The 19,254-nt window shown below is 41.0% G+C and overlaps 2 protein-coding genes across 5 annotated transcripts; both read right to left on the minus strand.

The window, feature by feature from the left end:
- Window positions 1-2,076: 2,076 nt before the first annotated feature.
- LOC125713049 (tubulin alpha chain-like) lies at window positions 2,077-7,181 on the minus strand. The gene is made up of 5 exons (XM_048983831.1): window positions 7,026-7,181; window positions 4,773-4,995; window positions 3,466-3,614; window positions 2,695-3,375; window positions 2,077-2,617 (listed from the first exon to the last, which is right to left on the minus strand). Exons 1-5 carry the CDS (start codon window positions 7,026-7,028, stop codon window positions 2,327-2,329), a joined length of 1,347 nt encoding a protein of 448 aa, XP_048839788.1. The 5' UTR covers window positions 7,029-7,181; the 3' UTR covers window positions 2,077-2,326.
- A 1,089-nt stretch (window positions 7,182-8,270) lies between these two features.
- On the minus strand, window positions 8,271-19,005 carry LOC125712541 (kelch-like protein 12). 4 transcript variants are annotated; one of them, XM_048982703.1, is made up of 13 exons: window positions 18,675-19,005; window positions 17,917-17,978; window positions 17,254-17,483; window positions 16,714-16,867; window positions 15,883-16,100; window positions 12,893-13,042; window positions 12,418-12,532; window positions 12,105-12,211; window positions 11,301-11,496; window positions 10,971-11,129; window positions 10,782-10,880; window positions 10,513-10,699; window positions 8,271-10,283 (listed from the first exon to the last, which is right to left on the minus strand). In XM_048982703.1, the coding sequence occupies exons 3-13, from the start codon at window positions 17,434-17,436 to the stop codon at window positions 10,157-10,159; spliced, it is 1,695 nt and encodes a 564-aa protein (XP_048838660.1). In that variant the 5' UTR covers window positions 17,437-17,483; window positions 17,917-17,978; window positions 18,675-19,005; the 3' UTR covers window positions 8,271-10,156. The 4 variants fall into 4 exon arrangements, with proteins under 4 accessions (XP_048838660.1, XP_048838661.1, XP_048838659.1 ...); XM_048982704.1 differs by lacking the exon at window positions 17,917-17,978; XM_048982702.1 differs by having other exon boundaries at window positions 17,254-17,978.
- Between the last annotated feature and the right edge of the window lie 249 nt (window positions 19,006-19,254).

Genomic DNA, 19,254 nt, shown 5'->3' on the forward strand with positions numbered 1-19,254 from the left:
AGTCGCAAGCACATCCGCCTCAGAAAGTAGAAACCTTGTCATAATTGTCAATTTTTTAATTAACGTGGCCGAAGATTTTACGCCTGAATTCCTTTGATATTAAAATTTATTGTAAATTTAGATGCCTCGTAATTGTTTCTTATCTGCCTTAATATATATGAAGTAAATACGCGGTGTATATAAAATTGCTATGGAGGAATTCACTCCACTTCTTTATTGTGTTTTGTTGTAAGATGTTTGTTCTTTCACTTAAATTGACCTTATATAATGTATCTTGTACTTTCTTACGTTTACAGAATACTAAATGTATACAAGGTTTAACCAAAGAGATGTGACAGAGTCATCCTGGTACGTGTACCCAAGACTTATCATAATGGAGGGTGGTTCGTTTTTTTTTATTGAATTTTGAATACATTATCGTTATCCCAAACGTGCTGTATAAATACCCGATCTCATTGAAGTTTTATTCCGTTGCATATATTTCAGCTGTACTTCTTATTTCTAAGTAAAAGAAAATATACATAAATACGAATCGTCGTTTAGATTCTTCCTATTGCGTCACAAAATTGTGGCTATCAAGGGAGAAGTTAGAAGCAGCATTAAAGGTTAAAGACGGTACATTAAAGACGCTAAATCCAGATTTAAGTATATTACATTGGAGAAAAACCTCGGTCATTTTGATGGCCAATGGCTCAAAAGGTTCATACACTGGAATTTTGAATGATTAATTTTGGTTCATTTTAATTCGGCTTTCGCTTAATGTGTAGGCCTACGACAACATAAATTATGTTGAGACCAAAATGTAGATCTTTTGCATTCGCACCAGTGCAATCGTGTATATTAAAATACTATTATTCCTCTTTGCTTATTCTGGCGGATGGATATACTCCAGGTGACAGGCGGCACGATAATAACCGGGACTTTTTCTTTAAATAGTCGCTGCCGCGTTTCTGATTGGGCTTCACTTTTTGGAAATTAGAGGTGTCCAGCAAGGGAGGCCTTTCTTCTTGGGTGACCATAAGTATGTATGAACTTGAGCAGAATAAAGTTAGTCTCGAATAAGTCGGATTAATGACGTGATTAGTAACTAACAAGCTATATAAATAATTTGACCAATTATTATGTCAGTCAGCCATCTGACTTTTTACTTCTGAATTTTTGTTGCTAGAAGGCCTAGCATGTGCGACCGAGTACAGTCCTACCCTTTGTTCTTGTCATTTTACGGGTATATATACAAATAAACATCACATCATTGTCCTTAAGTATTGTAAGTCATGGTTTAATGATGAAGAATATTCGGTGATTTAATTACACGTAGCACCGTGGTCCTGGGATAACGCTACAGTATACGTGTATGGATGGTGTGGCAATACTCACATGCTTTTTTTTTGTTTCAGCAATGGCTTGTTTATATTTCCTTCATTTGTAGTGAAACGCCATCTTCTGGGCAGTCATGCTAAACTTCGTCGTGACGTCATACTTATCTTGTTTGGCAGCATTTTGTTTGTGTGCCAATGACAAATACAGAAACTAGAACGTTCCTGCATTGTGATCTTAACTCCGTGCATACTATTAATGCAATCTTTTGATTGCTTTCCTAGTACAGCATCACATGGATCTTAATCCAGGCCACAACAGGCACACCCAGAATACAATACCAGCCCATCACAGGACATGCACACACCCACACAATATGGGGAATTTATATTACATTTATGTAGTGGTTACTTTGGTCCAAAGCAACAAAATAAAATCTTGGGCTTAAGAGCAGGTTCAATCAGTATCCTTAGATAAATGGAAAGATCTTGAGAAACCAGCAAACATTTTGAGTAAGTGGTTATATGGACTGATTAAAATAAACTGAAACTGAACTAGCTGGTATGAAAGAGTAATATTTCTGCATTAGGCTTTCAGGTTAAAGGTCCATGTTTGGCACTGGCTTTGACCCCAAATACTAGTTTACTCCCACAAGGCAAAGAACATGTTATTTCGACATTAACTTCAAAATTGTATTTGGGTTTGTGTGCTGAGCCATTGCAAATGTCTGGCTTATTGCTTCTCGGATCTAAACACACAGAAGTTTTTACAACCTTTATTTAGAAGTAGAAAAAACAGAATAAAAGAAAGTTTGCCAACAGGGGTCTTGCCTGTTGCTTACAAAGGCCAGTGTATGGTTTTGATGGACCACAGAAGTACCATCAATGCTTCACTGCAACTGGCAATAACAGACTTATTTTCTTTCACATAAGATATCACTTGACAGAAAAACCATTACTATCTTGTTAGCTTGGGCGTCAAGTGCACTAAAGACATTGCTTGGAGACATTCAGTATTCTTCTTCTTCCTCTCCCTCTGTTGAGTCTGCCCCCACTTCCTCATAATCCTTCTCTAGAGCTGCCAGATCTTCTCTTGCCTCTGAGAATTCCCCCTCCTCCATGCCCTCTCCCACATACCAGTGGACGAAGGCACGCTTGGCATACATGAGATCAAACTTGTGATCCAGACGTGCCCAGGCCTCGGCAATGGCAGTGGTGTTGCTGAGCATGCAAACCGCCCTCTGCACCTTGGCCAGGTCCCCACCGGGCACCGCTGTGGGAGGCTGATAGTTGATACCCACCTGTAGGAAAACAGAGTTTAGATCACTTGAAAAGAAGCAGTTTGATCTTGTTCCGGGAGAGTGGAAACATAATTTACCTTAAAGCCTGTGGGGCACCAGTCCACAAACTGGATGGAACGCTTGGTCTTGATGTTGGCAATGGCAGCGTTGACATCTTTGGGCACCACATCCCCGCGATACAGCATACAGCAGGCCATGTACTTGCCATGACGAGGGTCACACTTCACCATCTGATTGGAGGGCTCAAAACAGGCACTTGTGATCTCTGCAACAGACAACTGCTCATGGTAGGCCTTCTCAGCAGAGATAATGGGTGAATAGGTGACCAGAGGGAAATGGATGCGGGGGTAGGGGACAAGATTAGTTTGGAACTCGGTGAGGTCCACATTTAGGGCACCGTCAAAGCGCAGTGAGGCTGTGATGGAAGATACGATTTGGCCAATGAGCCTGTTGAGGTTGGTGTAGGAAGGTCGCTCAATATCAAGATTGCGGCGGCAGATATCATAGATGGCCTCATTGTCCACCATGAAGGCACAATCAGAGTGCTCCAGGGTGGTGTGAGTGGTCAGGATGGAATTGTAGGGCTCAACTACAGCTGTGGACACCTGGGGGGCCGGATAGATGGCAAACTCCAGCTTGGATTTCTTGCCATAATCAACTGACAGACGCTCCATGAGCAGTGAGGTGAACCCAGAACCAGTTCCACCTCCAAAGCTATGGAAGATGAGGAATCCTTGCAGACCTGTGCACTGATCAGTCTGCAACAAAAAGAACAAATCTTAATTGCAAGACTACTTGAAAGTGCTGAAGGATCTCCATACACAGATACAGTCAACACTACTACCTACCAGTTTGCGGACACGCTCCAGCACCATGTCGATGATCTCCTTTCCCACAGTGTAGTGACCACGGGCATAATTATTGGCTGCGTCTTCTTTTCCAGATATGAGCTGCTCGGGGTGGAAGAGCTGTCGATATATGCCAGTCCTGACTTCATCTGAAAATGAGGTTTCAAAGACACATATACCATAGATCACTACTCAAATGCAAAACTGCTCCGTATCCATCGAGCTCACCTAACAGAAATGTAAATTGCGCATAAATTTTAAGCCGCCTGCATCAGAATAGGGAAGATACAAGAAAAACATATTTTTCCATCTTTTCAAAAAAATATATATGAATGTTCTCAAATTTATACGCTTGAGAATGCGATTTTCAAAAGAATCATACATATAAAACAAATTTTTAGCATGCAGAAATACTTTTTGGAAGATAACTGCTAAGTGTTAGTTTCCATTAGAGATGGGCGGTATGACAAAAAAGTTATATCAGTATTTTTCAAAGCTATATAGGTTTCAAGTTATATAGGTATACGGCTTATTTATTATTATTTTTATTTTTTTTAAGTATGACTGTGCATTTACATTTTACGGGATTTTACAGGACACATTTTTGTTTTACGTTTTTGCCTTGTTCCCACAGGTTTGACATGCTACTTGACTTTGTCGCCATAACTTTGTAGCACTGTTTGCATAGAGGCTTATCGACATCCTTCGCCTTTTCATGCTGGTCTGTAAAATACTTCTAAACGACACTTTTGCGGTTTTTTTTTTTTAACTAAAGCAGCTTGCCAAGTGCCAACTCTGTATGTGTGTGTTAACCAGCGTGCATGCGTTCGGCACCTATGAAGAGGAGGGGAGGGGCTGCGCGAGCAGGCGTGCCTGCGCTGTAGTGGTGCCGCGCGAAGTGCAGCAAATGAGGGGAAAACCGCACTGTTGGTATCAATAATGGTGTAAATGCGTGTCTAATCAGATACTAATCAATATTAAAAACTTGTATCTGAGAATCGATTTTTGAAAACCTCAGTGTCTTATAATTTTCAGCTCCAGCGTCAGCTATATTTTCCATCTCTGATCTTTCGCGGTACATTTTTAGTGGTGCAGCAGTGAAAGAGGTCACCCCTTAAACAGTTTCCAGCTGCACCACTTTCCAAACGTTGTGTAGGCTATTTAAACCGGTGTTGCAGTATAAGAAATTCGTAACACAACAATAATAAAAAAACAGTTTCCGGTATGAACTGGTATACCATCCAGCACTAGTCTCCATGTGTGAAGAGAGGATCCCTGGTCCTTGACCCATTTCTAATCACACTCACCAATGACAGATGGCTCCAAATCCACAAACACAGCCCGAGGAACGTGTTTCCCTGAGCCCGTCTCACTAAAGAAAGTGTTAAAGGAGTCATCTCCGCCGCCAATCGTCTTGTCACTCGGCATATTTCCGTCAGGCTGGATTCCATGTTCCAGGCAATACAGCTCCCAGCATGCATTGCCAATCTGCACTCCTGCCTGGCCCACGTGGACGGAGATGCACTCACGCTAAATTAGTAAACACAAAAGGGGTGGGGGGTACAAGGGAAATGGGTGGTTAATCATAGCTCATTCTGCCTTCTCATTTGACTCAGTGAATAGGCCTCAGACAGCAGTATGTAGTTCGGGGTTTAGGTCACTGGTTCCCATAGTCGGCAGTGATTTCACTGTTGTGCCCTCACCAAGAGTGACTACTAAATATATGTAATGTACAAGGAACATTGCTACCCAAGAACCCAGTGACATCTTATGTCATCTTATAAATAGCACAAATGACACATTCATTCATAATATTTTGTTTGCAGCTATTTGTGCTAGACATACCATCATTAAACCCCAACCACTCTGAAGTAATTTGCCAAGTACTCAGTAGCGCTGAAAGTAGAAGTGCTGAGTAGAGGCCGATCAAACACAGGACTTTCTGATACCCAAGGATTTAAAAATCCGATAATGATCCAATAATGATACTCCACCCCAAAGATTTTCCCTAACATGTATATGTAGTCACATAAAAGTCCTCACTACAGACATGACGTAATGCAGTTTACAAACAGCCCAAAACATTTTTAGTCATAAATACTACTCTGAACAAAAGTACAACAAAATACGTTAAAATTATTATAAGTTAGAATCAAATGCATGTTCCGAACACGTGTTGCCGGCGTGAGTTCCGGTATGCCCTCTGGTGGACAAACTACGCAACACTGTTGAGGCATCAGTCACCGCCTCAGTCTCTGTCATTTATCGGCCGTCATAAACGGCGATACCAATTAGCGCACATCGGCTGATAATATCAGCTGGACTCTAGTGCTGAAACACTCCCTCTTGTCGGTTTCGTCAAAGGAAAACAGCGCTATTGATCTCAGAATTGCTCAGGCGACTAGATTATTATTTCTCCAGAAAGACTACCGCTGATATAAAAAAACTTCAGTAAAGTTTAGTGGCCGGTCCGACCTTGCGCACCCCGAGCTCAAAACGTCTTTTCGCACCCATGCAAGTATGTCTCTACAGTATTCGTTTTACAAGCCACATTATACGGTCTGTAGTAAGCTTACAATGACAACCTTCAATGATACAAGTTGACTATCCTATCAGTTAACGTTACCCCCAACATATTAACTCTATCGTGAAGCCAGTTAATAGGCTTAACACGTGAAACATTACTGTACATTTATTGCGTTGCGTTTGCATCTGTTAATATGACGGATACCATTACAGACTGAAAAACAATCATCCATCAACTTTCTTTTAATGTCGTTACCATTTTTCAATTGTTATGTTAAAGTTGACAATATCATGTGTGTGCCGTCAGTCGTACAGCGGGCACTGTTAACTATAAACAGAGGTAAAATGAACAAATCTACCCTGTTAACGTGGCTAAGCCACAAATTTAAGACAGAACAAGACAGTTGACGATCACTCGATCAGATCACGGTCCGGGTTTATCTTTCTACAGCCAATCAGAATGTCCCTCCGGTATATGAAATCACATCGAGAGCGCGAACTACTGGAACTTAGTTGGAAATCACGTACATGCGCATGCGCATTGTCCGCCGGACGCCCTTGATGACGAAATTTGCGTCACTCATCCTGTGCGCGGACCGTAGTAGTTCGCGGAAAAGTGAAATATGAACAGGCCTAAAAACACCGAAAGTCGACTGTACCTGTAAAGTCGCTGAGATGTATCCACCCTTCCCCCAGCGTGAAATAACCCCCACCTACCCACTTCCTCATCACTAGAGGCTATTGTGGGCCAGGACTGGCATTCTTCGAATTCCACCAACGGAAAATTAAGTGCACATAAATCAGAATGTTTTTCTTTTTTAACTATTTGCTGGATAAATTCAATAAGGTCCACCTTAAGTGGTAAAAAGCAAGTAGCATAATAAAAAAAATCAAAGAAATTATTCGTCTATTAACATTTCAAGCAAATTACTGAAATTTAAGAACGCCCAAAAAAAACTTTCAAAGCAATGACCACTTCATTGTTTTCAGTTTTTTTTTTATTTAGAATGTAAATAAGACTTTTTTAAACTTACCATTTTGAATGTTCAGGCTGGTGAAATGTATCACTTGACTAATAGTTTTAATAAGGTCTGGTTTAAACGACAATGAACCCCGTTGACTTAAGACGTGCAAGGAGTCTACGCCAACACAGCAATGCCGAAGTGCAATGGTAAGAAGGTATTTTATATGGCGATGGAAATATACTCCGCCTTCCGAACAATATAATTGGTACAGGTCAAATAAAAAAAAACTTTTTCGGCAATTTCTATTGGCGCAGAGAAATGAAATCTAATAGCATGATTGGACACCGTGAAGACCTAGCTTATTTTACTTTCTAACTTTGTCGGGGTGTTCGCGCGTATCATTTAAATGCCACGATTTTGAAGCTTAAACTTTTTTTTCCCCATTAAGTGGTTGTAGACTGTTTGAGAGAATGATAGGTTTACATGTGCGCTGAGGATTGCGTATTAATTTATACTTAGTTGAGATAGAAACACACAGACAGAGAACGAGAGAGGGGCGGGATATAAAAGTTGTCTATCTCCATTCATTTATGTCCATTGTAGTGGACATTTTGTTTTTGCATCTATCTTTTCACTGATGTAAGGAAACGTACTTATCCCTGTTGTACACTGAAGAGGACATGCTGTGAAATTAAAAATAAATTTGAAAAAAATCTAAACTGTAAGAAGACTTATTTCCTCCAAAGATATAGAAAATCACAAATAACCTAAAATTGAAGGACACTTTTTTTCTTTGGGTCTCCGGAGGTTAAGCATTCATAATCTATCCATCCATCTTCATCCTGGTCAGAGAAGCTTGACCCAGGCAGCACAGGGCATTAAGCGGTATCCACGTTGGATGGGAAGTAGCATTTATAACGAGTTTAATTTCATTTTGCATAATACTATATTATGTAGTGTATAATATTTTACATATTTAACATATTTATAATACATGTACTCATAATATAAATGCTTCAAAAAAACTTGGAAAATTAGAGATTCATGGTCATACATAAACATGCATAATCTATGAAGAAACATCTACAATCTATATACTTGTAAATACTAATAGTTATGGGGAATGAGACTTGTACATTGGTAAAACATAAAACGACAATAGCCTCCATATGTAGAGTATGTGCCACATTTTAAGTATATACAATGTACTTTTAGTTGTGTATGTTGATTTTTTTTTCTCCAGGGTCATAAAATCACATAATTAGTCCAATTCATACCAAAATCACAATTTTAAAGCATTTTAAGTAACAGATATGAAAGTAGCAGAAATTTATTCATAGTAAGAATTTTACATTTCAAATGAATACCTTACTTAGCCTTGCATCTTAAGCGACCACAGCATAGACAAAACTTAAAACATATTTTTGCACTTTCAGGAAATCTTTGTTTAGTACACAGCAGACCTGAAAACAGCAGCACAGGAGCAGCAGGGGTGACATTTTGGTTTAGGGACCATGTTCTCCAGGGGTGACATTGCTTTATTGCAATACTCCCATGAAACCCCCTTTGCTATAAGGAATTTTGTCAAGTTAAAAACATTTACAGACCACCTTTAAATTACTGATCCATAAATGATGTTTGTGAAAAAAATGCAGTCTTTCAACATCACAAATATTGTCCAAAAATAAGAATGCAGAAAAATACACATTCAGCCCTACATGTTTAATGCATATGTTCACTTTTCCTTGATTCGTTAAGAAATTTCCCATATTTGCTCTCTCTTTGAATGACCCAGGACAAAATTTGGTACCTTATATTATGTCATATAGTTCACATATTTACAAAGGTGCAACAGGCTTATCGATGGAGATGCAAGGTAAGCAACAAAGCCTCTTATACTTTCAGCTTTGATGTAGATGCCTGATACTATATACTGTATGTATGTTGTACACTATTATACATTTTCACAGGTCAACTAAGGCCAGTATTACACCGAACCTCTTTAGTATTAGTTGAATGCATGCATGCAGAAATGCACAGGATGCAACCATTCTCAGATTTCATGCGATCTATGGAGGATAAGGAACACATACTAATCCATCTAGCACTTACAATAACAAAATAGTAAACAAGAGATTTGTACAATAGTATTTTATGGGCACTAAGTAAACATATATCATCCACGTTGTGGCACATGACTTAACGCCCCCACCTCAGTGCTTTCTTAGAATGCAGCACCCTGATTTCGGGTCATAACTGTTGGCAGGTTACCTGTTCCTTGGGGGGGAAGGGCACAGAGTGGCCAGACCACCATTTCATGTAGGTAATGTTAATATGAAAAGTGTGTATAGACATGTCCACGTCAGAACTTCATTATATACGGATGGCCAGCTCACTCTCCAACTAGTGAATCAGCTACCAAGTATATGGTCAATACCCATAACTCCCTAGATATAGCTGATAGTTGCGGATGAACTCTGCTTTGCTGCAACTACAGTGAACTGGAGTAAAACTATCTGCCCTTATGTAGCTTTATCTTACAAAATGCAAACACAGCATTATTCGCTTTAGTCATTTATTTTTAAATCCTACCCCAGCACAATTACATGGAAAAAAATTAATACTGATTGGCTCACAACCCAGAAAGACACTGCTGAGGATGTCACATACTTAGAAGTATGAGGATTTTTTTTTTTTTAAAAAAAAACATTAAAATGATCAGTGACATCTAGTCCTACATGAACAGCGGTCCTAGGGCACGGGTGCTAGAGTCTGTCACCACGTGTAAGGCTTCAGCTTCAAGACTGCAGGCTCTTTCCCTCCATGTCATGTTTTATGAGTGTAGTAAAGACACAGAGCTGATTCAGAATCAAGGACAGTCACCCAGCAAAGGCCACACGTGGGGGCTGGTGCCGGAGAGGACCACAACTTAGGGAATGAAACTGAAGCTCAACACGCAGCTCTCCTCCCCTTTGTTTTCAAAGGGAATCTCATGACAGCATTACATCAGTGCACAGGGGAAGCAGGGAGCCCCACAAAGGTGCTGGCTGGAGTGGGAGCAGATTCGGGAAGAGAGCACATTGACCTCCAACATAGAACAAACATTTCATGGCAGGACCTACTACCATCCAACAATGCTCTGTGACCGATCAGTTCGTTTATCCTTTCTGCGCACGAGGCATGTGGCATTCCTGAATTGTTCACTTCTCCCGCAACACGCACACGCCGGCGTCACATCGCTGGGTTGCCATGGATGTCACCACCTCCCAGCTGTCAATCACGGGGTCATAGCATTCAATGCTGCTGAGCAAGGAGTTCCCATCGTACCTAGGGGCCAAGACAGAGATGCAGCAAAGGTACAGTCTGTCAGCCCTATAGTGTGACACACAAAAAAAAATCTCATTCCCTCTTCTACTGTGTCAGATGTGTCATGTCTATGCCACTGATCAGTGTTTTTATTTAAAAAAAATATATAAAAAATTAAAATTAATGGAGCAGCTTAAGCTGGTGATAGAAATGAAGATGCTATCGTGAAAGACGATATGTGCTACGTTACCCAGCAATGGCATAGAGCCGGCCTCGAAGCACAGTAGCCCCCACATAGCAGCGCGGTGTGGTCATGCTTGACACAGTCGTCCAGTAGTCTGTCCGGATGTTGTAGACCTCCACAGAAGCAAGGTGGGCCGTGCCATCAAAGCCTCCCACGACGTAAATGTGGTCATTGAGCAAGGCCACGCCGGCCCCTGACATCAGGAGGGGTTAGGCACTTAGCCAGGAGTAACCAGCAGGTATTCCGAGACACACGACGCCCTACATCAAATTTACCTGAGCGTTTGGTGGCCATAGGGGTTACATTTGTCCAGTGTCCCGTGTGAGGGTCATACCTCTCTACTGAGTTCAGTATATTCAGTCCATCATAGCCCCCTGAAATCACGGCAAACCACATTTACAATTAATTTCAGGCACTTCGGTGCATTTCAGATACACACCAGCGATAAGGCTCCCACCACATACCGAGGCAGTAAATGAGTCCACTGGCAACTACCAGCCCTGCCCCTTCCCTGGCCGTCTGCATATCTCCCAGCATGCTCCATTGGTCAATGTTGGGGTCGTATCGTTCCATGCTGGTATGCCGACGGCTGCCGTCAAACCCCCCAGCCACGTAAATCATGTCTGTGAATAAGAAATATCATGACTGAGAAAAGCTGTCAAGTCGGTGGACTTCACTAATTTTCACACTGCTACTAGTCATAGACATGTATTAATAGGGAATATACAAACTTCACTTCACAGTAACTGCTTTCTACAAAAAGGCAGTGATTACAGTGCTCAGAAGTGCTCTACCTCCCAGGGTAGTGGCCCCTGCTAGGCCGCGCCGCACATTCATGGTGGCGACCGTGTACCACACCCCGTCCTCGTCTGCCGTGTAGTCCAGACACTCCACTGAGCTGAGGCGAGACCGCCCGTCATAGCCGCCTATGACGTACACCCGGTCGTTCAGCGACACAGTGGCCACGTAGCGGCGCTTCCGGGCAATATTCTGCGGAGACAAATGCTTTCATGAGGCTCGTTTGGAAAGCAGTACGGTGAAATAGCACCGAGGGCAAATTCTTCTTTCTGTTATCTTAACAGCACTTGGCTCTCCAGTCTAAAAATTAGGTCAAGGTCATAATATATGCAGATTTTATTCTATGAAAGAGCCTGTCAGATTCATAAATGATTTATTTTTTGAAAGTCTGAGGCTTTCAAAAATATTTTTGAGTGTATTTCATTACCAATAAGCACATCTTTACCATTAAAAGCAACAGTTAATAATTTAACTCCACTTTCCCATTTGTCAAAATTACATTTCCAGTATTTTGTGGTGTCGCCTAAAGATCTATTTTGGCTTTATTTTCAATGTATACGTTGCCGATTAGACATATTATAATGGTAATATTTTATTCACTTGATAGTGCTAACCCAAAGTAGTTGTATCAATTTAATCACTTTCTCAGCTTATATCCTTCTGACAGGCAGTTTGTAATGGACCTCTTTTCAACCTTCCTTTAAGTACGAGCAGATGTTACCTGGTCTTTTTGTACATTAACAGGAATGTGCAATTTTGTGGTATGGTTACCGGGCTGGGAGATGTTAAACTTCACATACTGGAAGAAAGCTCCATTCCTGTGTCTTGGGGTCGTACTTTTCCACAACATCGATCGGTGACTGCTGGCTGCCGAATCCTCCAATCACCAGAAGAACCTCTTTTGCTCCTGAAACCATGGTATTCTGCTCATGATATACTCCATTGCAAAGTTTCCTACACAACTAATTCACTTATTACTACACTGGGTGCAGGTTGACTTTCTCGTCCAAAACTACAAGAAATTTCCCAAGTACACTACTGTCAAAACACCGTACTTCAGCTCCATCATTGTCTATTTTCTGGCGAAGATACCACTGCTGTATTGCAATATACCTAGTCGTGCTTGAGTCCGAGGTCCTTGCATTTCACTCCTTAATTCTGGCCTCAAATGAAACTTCTTGGCTTCATCCACAAGGTCTCGACAAGGAAGGCTGCATCGGATTAGGGGCTAAAAACAACAATAATTTAAAAAGACAATGAAAGTGCAAAGGCTGCAAGGGGCATATACTAATAATATAGCTTTTGCCTGCTGAGATTGCAACACGTAGGTAATATTTAACAACCTACTCAGTAGGTGGCTGGAATCAAAACTCGGTACACAGTGGTGCTCAGACTGATTTAAAGCACTCGGTCAATCACTAACGGTTGTGGAAAGAAATAAAAAAATTTCTAATTCTCTTTCCCAAGAACAGCTAATACTAAACATACCAAAAAGTACGTATCAGCTCTGATCCTGGGTCGGATGCCGCTTAATCATCCGCTTACACTGCAGAAAGTCCCACTGCAGAGATGGTGCAGAAGAGCTCACCTCTGCATCAATGACGTCTGTGATGTAGCGAGGTGTGAGCAGCGGCATGCGCACATGCTCCAGCATGTCAGGCAGGAAGGGCTCTCTCTCCTTCCGCTTGTGCTTCACCCAGTTCAGCACAGCCTCAAACACGGGCTCCTCAGAGTCCACCTGCATGATGCCCCCCACACACACACCCCATCTCTGCTGGGATCGTGGCTCATCACAGCAGTCACTAACAACTTAAAATATAAAGGGTATGCAACAATATAGAAAACTGACGCAACGTAAGAAACATCCTTCACATTATAGTATCTAAGTTTTGTAAAGCATCTTTTAGACCCAAAATGTTTGTGGTGCTATAGCACTTTAAACATTAACATTTACAGAATAACTACACACAAAAGGTAACAAGCACATTTTATATGCTTACATTCCACAGATTCAAAATTTTTTTTTAAATCATGTAGAATATCATGTAAGCCTCCAAAACAGTCGAATGGATATCTTTTTATACAACATAAGGGTAATAAGGCTAAGCTTGTAGTGTTTTTTAGAGCAAGTGTCATGTTGTTGGGAAATATACACCGGCGACTGGGTGGTGCTGATTAGCAGTACTGACCATCGTTTTTTTTGTCTCTGTGAAAAATGATCAGTGGACTAGTTTTAATTATGACTTAAATTATGACTCTGAAAGCGTGGTTCGCTTTTAACATCACATTCAACCTCAAAAAGCATTGCGCTCTCGATATACCAGAGGCCACAATAAGCCCTCATGGGTGACATTTACATACACTGGCACCTTCATGTGCCATATGAAGAGTTACAAAAAGATAGGAATGTAATTTTTTATAAACCACATTGAAAACGCATGGCTAGGACCGAAGGCCAAACCATAAAAATTAATCTTGCGTGTGTAGCCTAAGCCTGTGTCTCTGACAAAAGTGATAGTCACTGTCAGATACTGATACTGGGTTCCTTGCCATATATAGTACCGCTTATTGGTAATCGACCATAACAGCCTAATTGCCAATGACCAAGAGCTCATTTGTATAATACATAGTTTTCCTTTTCAAAGAAATTATGCCATTTGTAGCTTTTCATGTCACATAAGCACCCATGTCCGCTACTCAGTGTGAGAATGTTGGGTGAGGAGGTTCAGGGTGGCCATCTCCTTCTAGTGACCTGTCATGGTTACCTTCTCTCGCCATTATGCCTACATATTAACATCATTTGCCTATGTGTGCAGAATTTGCCATAGCTTCTCTTTCTTGTCAGAACAGCATTTTTGGTTAACTATAAAATTTTGTGCTATGCAGTTCAAACCCCCAGTAAAATTCCTAAAAACGGGAAATGCAAAACACAAATATCCTTTGTCATGCTGTCCCATTAATCAAGCTGTCCTGGCATCAGACATCACAACTAGTTTTAAACACTAGTCCTACTGGATTTTACACACAGAAGGGTTTTAGTTCTAGATGTTTTCATAATACTGCCTCCCATAATTGACATGCTTCAAAATACTCTCTGAAAGCAGCAAGAATAAACTTGCCGGAATAATTTTAACCAATAAAGGTTAAAATTACAGCCCCCCTGCAGTTTTTGCTGGTGGCACAGGTGGGAAGCATGTGGCTTTGTGAAATAAATCTCTGAGAAGCTGAAAGACGACATGGAGATCTAGATACCATCAAATCAGAATCCATTCAGCAGGTTTCATAGAATCTAAGATCTTTATCTGTTCTTGAAACATATGTCATCTTGACACAAAGTCTTTTTTAAAATTCCCCTCTTCATACAATGCATTCCTAATTATCACGTAGATGCTACTTCGGTTTATTCTAAAAATTGTGAACAATGATTTACACGCACATTAAAAAACAAAGTGAAAAATCGGATATCAGCAACGATTGTCATATATTCCGAAAAACACAAAATACAGAGTCCCAGATTATTACGAAGCATGTACATAAGACAAATACTGAACAATATTGAAAATAGTCAGGATCACATAAAATCATATACAAATAGCAGTGACAGGTAATGTTTCCTAGTGTAAGGGCATACTGTATCTTTAATACTAAAAGTCTCCACTTGGGTACGCCGTGCATTTTGATCTCAGTAATTAGCCTTACTCACGTTAGCAGTCTTCATAACTGTGGAATTTCACGTTTCTCACAGTAACTTTTCAGTGCTGTTAATTTAGCATTTTTAATAATGGGTCCAAAACGTAGTGCTCCCCCTGATCAGAGGAGTGATTGCTTGAAGTGTCCTCTCACACCTGCACTTGAACAGCTAACCTAAAGATTACCCCCAAAACCTGCATACCCTTTGTGGATAAGACTGGACAACCCTGGCATAAGACAAGCTTTCTCTGCTGAAAGCCTCGCTGATATGTCACATCTATAATAATTTGGTTAGTTCATTTGCTACCTTAACCATTCTGAGAATACAGAAGGCTTAAGCGCACTCCCCTATCTGAAAATGATTTGGATTCATGTTTCACCCCACCCCAACTGCAGAAAGAAATGAAAACACACGTACACCTGGCAGGTGGGTGCTGTTCACGCTCGGCTACACTTCTTGCCCTCTATTTATTGCTTATGTTAGGACTGTGGTGAATAGGGTGGCTATTCCCATGGAGCAGGTATAGGTGTCTGCAGGCTGGTGGCATTTCGAAAGGTTTAGTTGGCTGTCAAAAGGAATAGAGTGTAGCGAACTGGGTGGAACTACGTACGGTTTTTCCTTTGTGCTTTTTGAAAGTATGGAAGTGTAAACAAGCATATGAAATGTCTTACGCGACATGAAGAAATATGAAAAAAGCATTTAATTATAGAACGCCGATTAATCATAGTCTTTGTCTGACCTATATGTCTGGTGAATATCTGGTCTCTTTCTGAAATAGTTTACCAGCATCATTTACAGCCAACAGAAATGACCTTTTGTCACGCCTACTACTCTGTCCTGCAGAGATTCACGTCTCACGTGGGATGGATTGGGTGTGGGAGCAGTACCTGGATCTCATCACACTTTATGAGCTTCTCCACTTCCTCCTGGCTGAGCAGCATGAATTCCTCATGTTGAACTACCTCTGCAAAGTGCTTCTGGGAGAAGAGCTCGGCAGCCTGCATCAGGTCCAGGCAGTTGTGTGTCTCCGCAAAATCGCGGATGCCCAGGCAGTTGGATGGGTCCAGCTGGCTTTCCAAAAAATCACAGCAAGCTCGCTTCACCCCTGAGGAAATGCACACACACGGATGAGCACAGATTCATAAAAAGACCCATGCACACATATTCAGAGACATGCATACATGTGACACATATGCCTTTCAGCGGTCTGCCAAAACAAGTCAGATGGTTGCTACAGCTGCCACAAAAAATCTAATCTATTTATATACCATTTAATTGCACATGCATAATCACACACAGTAAATATTGGTCCATCTTAACTAAGGAACCGCACAAAAACCCTAATACCTGAACCCTTACTTTGATGCCAAATGAAAACTGAGCTGCCACAGGAGGAACTGTGGCAAGCAGTAATTTGGAAAATTCCAGCACTCACTTACTACATACACATATGTAATAAATACTAAAAAACAGAACCATACAAGAAACAAATAGAAGTTCGGTGTTTATGATAATCAGGTAGGCAAAAAAGTGGAACACTGTACAAGTAAGAGAACAGATGCTATCACTGGACTGCTTTTTTGGATACTGCCTATTTATTGATTTAGTCACACTGAGAGCAGTTATCTTAAAATATACAGAGAAAAAAAAAATCAGAACCAACACAGTTAAGCTCTTCTATGGAAAGAAGGGAGCTTCACTGCGGGTTCTAGAGTTACCTTTCAGCTGCAGTAAGCAGGCAGCTGGAAGCAGCTCCTGCACGTTCTCCACAGTCACTAGAACTGTCTCTGTATAAACAAAGTCCAATAGGATCTCCATGGTAGAAGCTGTCAACCCTTGGATATCTACGAAGGACTTCCCTTTCTCTGAAAGCTGCAAAGAACCAAAGCTGATTCAAACCTGAGCCACTTACAAAGGAAGCAAGCCGTGTTTTCACTACACTGCAGAATGATTTTTTTTCCTAGATATGTTGTTTCTTGTTATTTGTATGGCATTTGGCTAAACACGCAATTCTAAAGCAATACTTGCACATGATCAGGAAGACATTATGATTCTGAAATATACAAACTTAACTTTGCTTAAGTAAACTGTGCTTAACCGTATTGTGTAAATAAAATAATAATGTTTTAATGTGAAAATGTAAAAAAAAAAATCTGTAATGAAACGTATCTACTAAGCAATTTAGTGCAGGGTGGCTGGTTCTATAGAGGTTGGTATGGGAAGGAGGGAGTTTTAAGACCAAAGGCAGACACTTTTACCTCACTGGTGAACATGGCACAGAAGTAGTCGCTGCACGCAGCCAGGACAATGCGATGGGCAGGAAAGTCTGTGTTCTCCACCCTCAGCGTGATGTCACAGAGGGTGTTGCTCTTGCGCAGGGCATTCATGGCATTCAGGATGGACTTGGCGTGGGAGTTCGTCATGATATCTTTGGGGGCCATGCTGGTGTGGGGAAGGGAGCCCAGGGAACCTGACCTCGGGGCCTGAGCTAATGCCCCACAAAAGGCCATGGAGAGACAGGGAAGAGAAATCTGTGTGGAGCAAAAATACTGGTCCTGTCCGTTCATTTGGGTCTACTAAGGCCAACTACGGACTTTCAGCAAAAATTGACATTCAACCAGAAATGCCATGAAATGACAGTTCATGGATCTATGAAGCTCAAACTACTCAATCACTAAGTATGCAAGATTCTTAATGTGTGTTATTTTTAAAATATTGTATTTCTTATTTAATATAGAGAGACAGGTAGGAGAAGTCTTTGAAAGAGGAGTACTGATCCCGCCCATTTATTTAGGTATGTGAATATCACCTATGAACCTTCAACCACAATTGTTGATATTTAATACAAAATTCACTAACCAAGTCTTAAGCGGCCATATATAGACAAGCGAATATGCAATATGCGACTACGCAGGTATTACCTTTAGCAACAAAAATGAAAAGCTTTATCTTTCTCTCAGCAGCTTGGCCATTCTGAATGTCACTGAGACAGATTAGTATTCAAGTTAGCATCGTTTTCTTCGATGACCTCAGTAAGCATGATAAGCGCAGACTTCGGTGCGGTGAAGGTGTCGACGGTGATTCAGCCTCACACATAAACCATAAAGCAGGATACTCTGATCTCGAATGTAACAGGCCATTTACAGTCCTTCAACCTTAGACACCCGATTTATATTTTTGTATGACACGACTATAACAGGTATGCATGTCATGCATGTGTACAATATTGACAGCCACAAATAATCAACCACATTCATGACGGCGGCGATTTCATGTCAATAAAATTTAACTACATGTCTATATAATCCCATATCAAAAAACGTACATGTCCAAAGCAAGTCTTTAAATAAAACTCAGCGAAACCTTCGATGATTCGCGAAGCGCACCTAGCTTGCTAGCTATTCAGATAATAAATAGATGGAATAATACAAAGGGAAAGATACGGCACTAGAAATTCGGCAAATTGCGTTTGTTCAGCGATAAGGTCGCACCCCAGTATGTCAGTAATATTATTAGCTACCTAAAACTAGGCACCTACAGTTCACAACACCGTAGGGCTAGCAAACACTTAGCAAGCTAGTTACGAACCCAATGCACGTAAATTGCTTTCGAAATTGCCGCAATAAAGCGATTTAATTTGACATCTAATTCGGAAGTTTCGAAATGTTTTTTTACATACAAACTGCAGTAATCAAGACGTCCGGAATTTTGCAGTTACAGAAGCCGATGATTGTGCTTCATTCTCCGTCGAGACCACCACTCCGAATGCTGGTATGTTCTCCCGGCGGCCTGTATCAGATTAAGGTTACGTTTTCACTAAAAGTCACGACAAACTAAAGCGAACCTACACGTTATTTTTTTGTTTTATTTTTCGAAAATACATTCAGTGTTTTATATGTGTAATTCGAGCATTCCGGACTGGATCTGCCTCTTACACCCACAGAGGAAAACGTTCTCACGCGCAAACACCAATATAGCTACGTCATATTCGGCGCGCTCCGGGGCGCGTGAACGCTCATCCCCCCACGCAATGCGATGGGGGGGGGGGGGTGGGACTTGAAAAATTACCACATTGCTTAAATGCTCAATCACCACCATCTATCGCTAGGGTGACCAGATAATCCATTCAGCTAGGACAGGATTTTTTAAATACTATTTTAATTAAAAGAACCTGGATCTCAGTTAAGCACCGCGTTCTTGCTGCGTGCTGATTTGTCAGTCGCCTATAATCATGCATATACTACTAATGTTAATGTGTA

The sequence above is a fragment of the Brienomyrus brachyistius genome, chromosome 18, assembly GCF_023856365.1.
Source record: "Brienomyrus brachyistius isolate T26 chromosome 18, BBRACH_0.4, whole genome shotgun sequence".
NCBI lineage: Eukaryota > Metazoa > Chordata > Actinopteri > Osteoglossiformes > Mormyridae > Brienomyrus > Brienomyrus brachyistius.

Coding starts and splice junctions, on each gene's coding strand:
- LOC125713049 (XM_048983831.1), bottom strand. Junction 3,615..4,772: donor TTTGGAGCCATCTGTCATTG/GTGAGTGTGATT, acceptor CCTCATTTTCAG/ATGAAGTCAGGACTGGCATA. Junction 3,376..3,465: donor TGGAGCGTGTCCGCAAACTG/GTAGGTAGTAGT, acceptor TTTTTGTTGCAG/ACTGATCAGTGCACAGGTCT.
- LOC125712541 (XM_048982702.1), bottom strand. CDS start 17,562: ATGAACGGACAGGACCAGTATTTTTGCTCCACACAGATTTCTCTTCCC. Junction 13,043..15,882: donor TAAAGTGTGATGAGATCCAG/GTACTGCTCCCA, acceptor GGCATCATGCAG/GTGGACTCTGAGGAGCCCGT. Junction 11,497..12,104: donor AGGAATGGAGCTTTCTTCCA/GTATGTGAAGTT, acceptor TTGTCTCCGCAG/AATATTGCCCGGAAGCGCCG.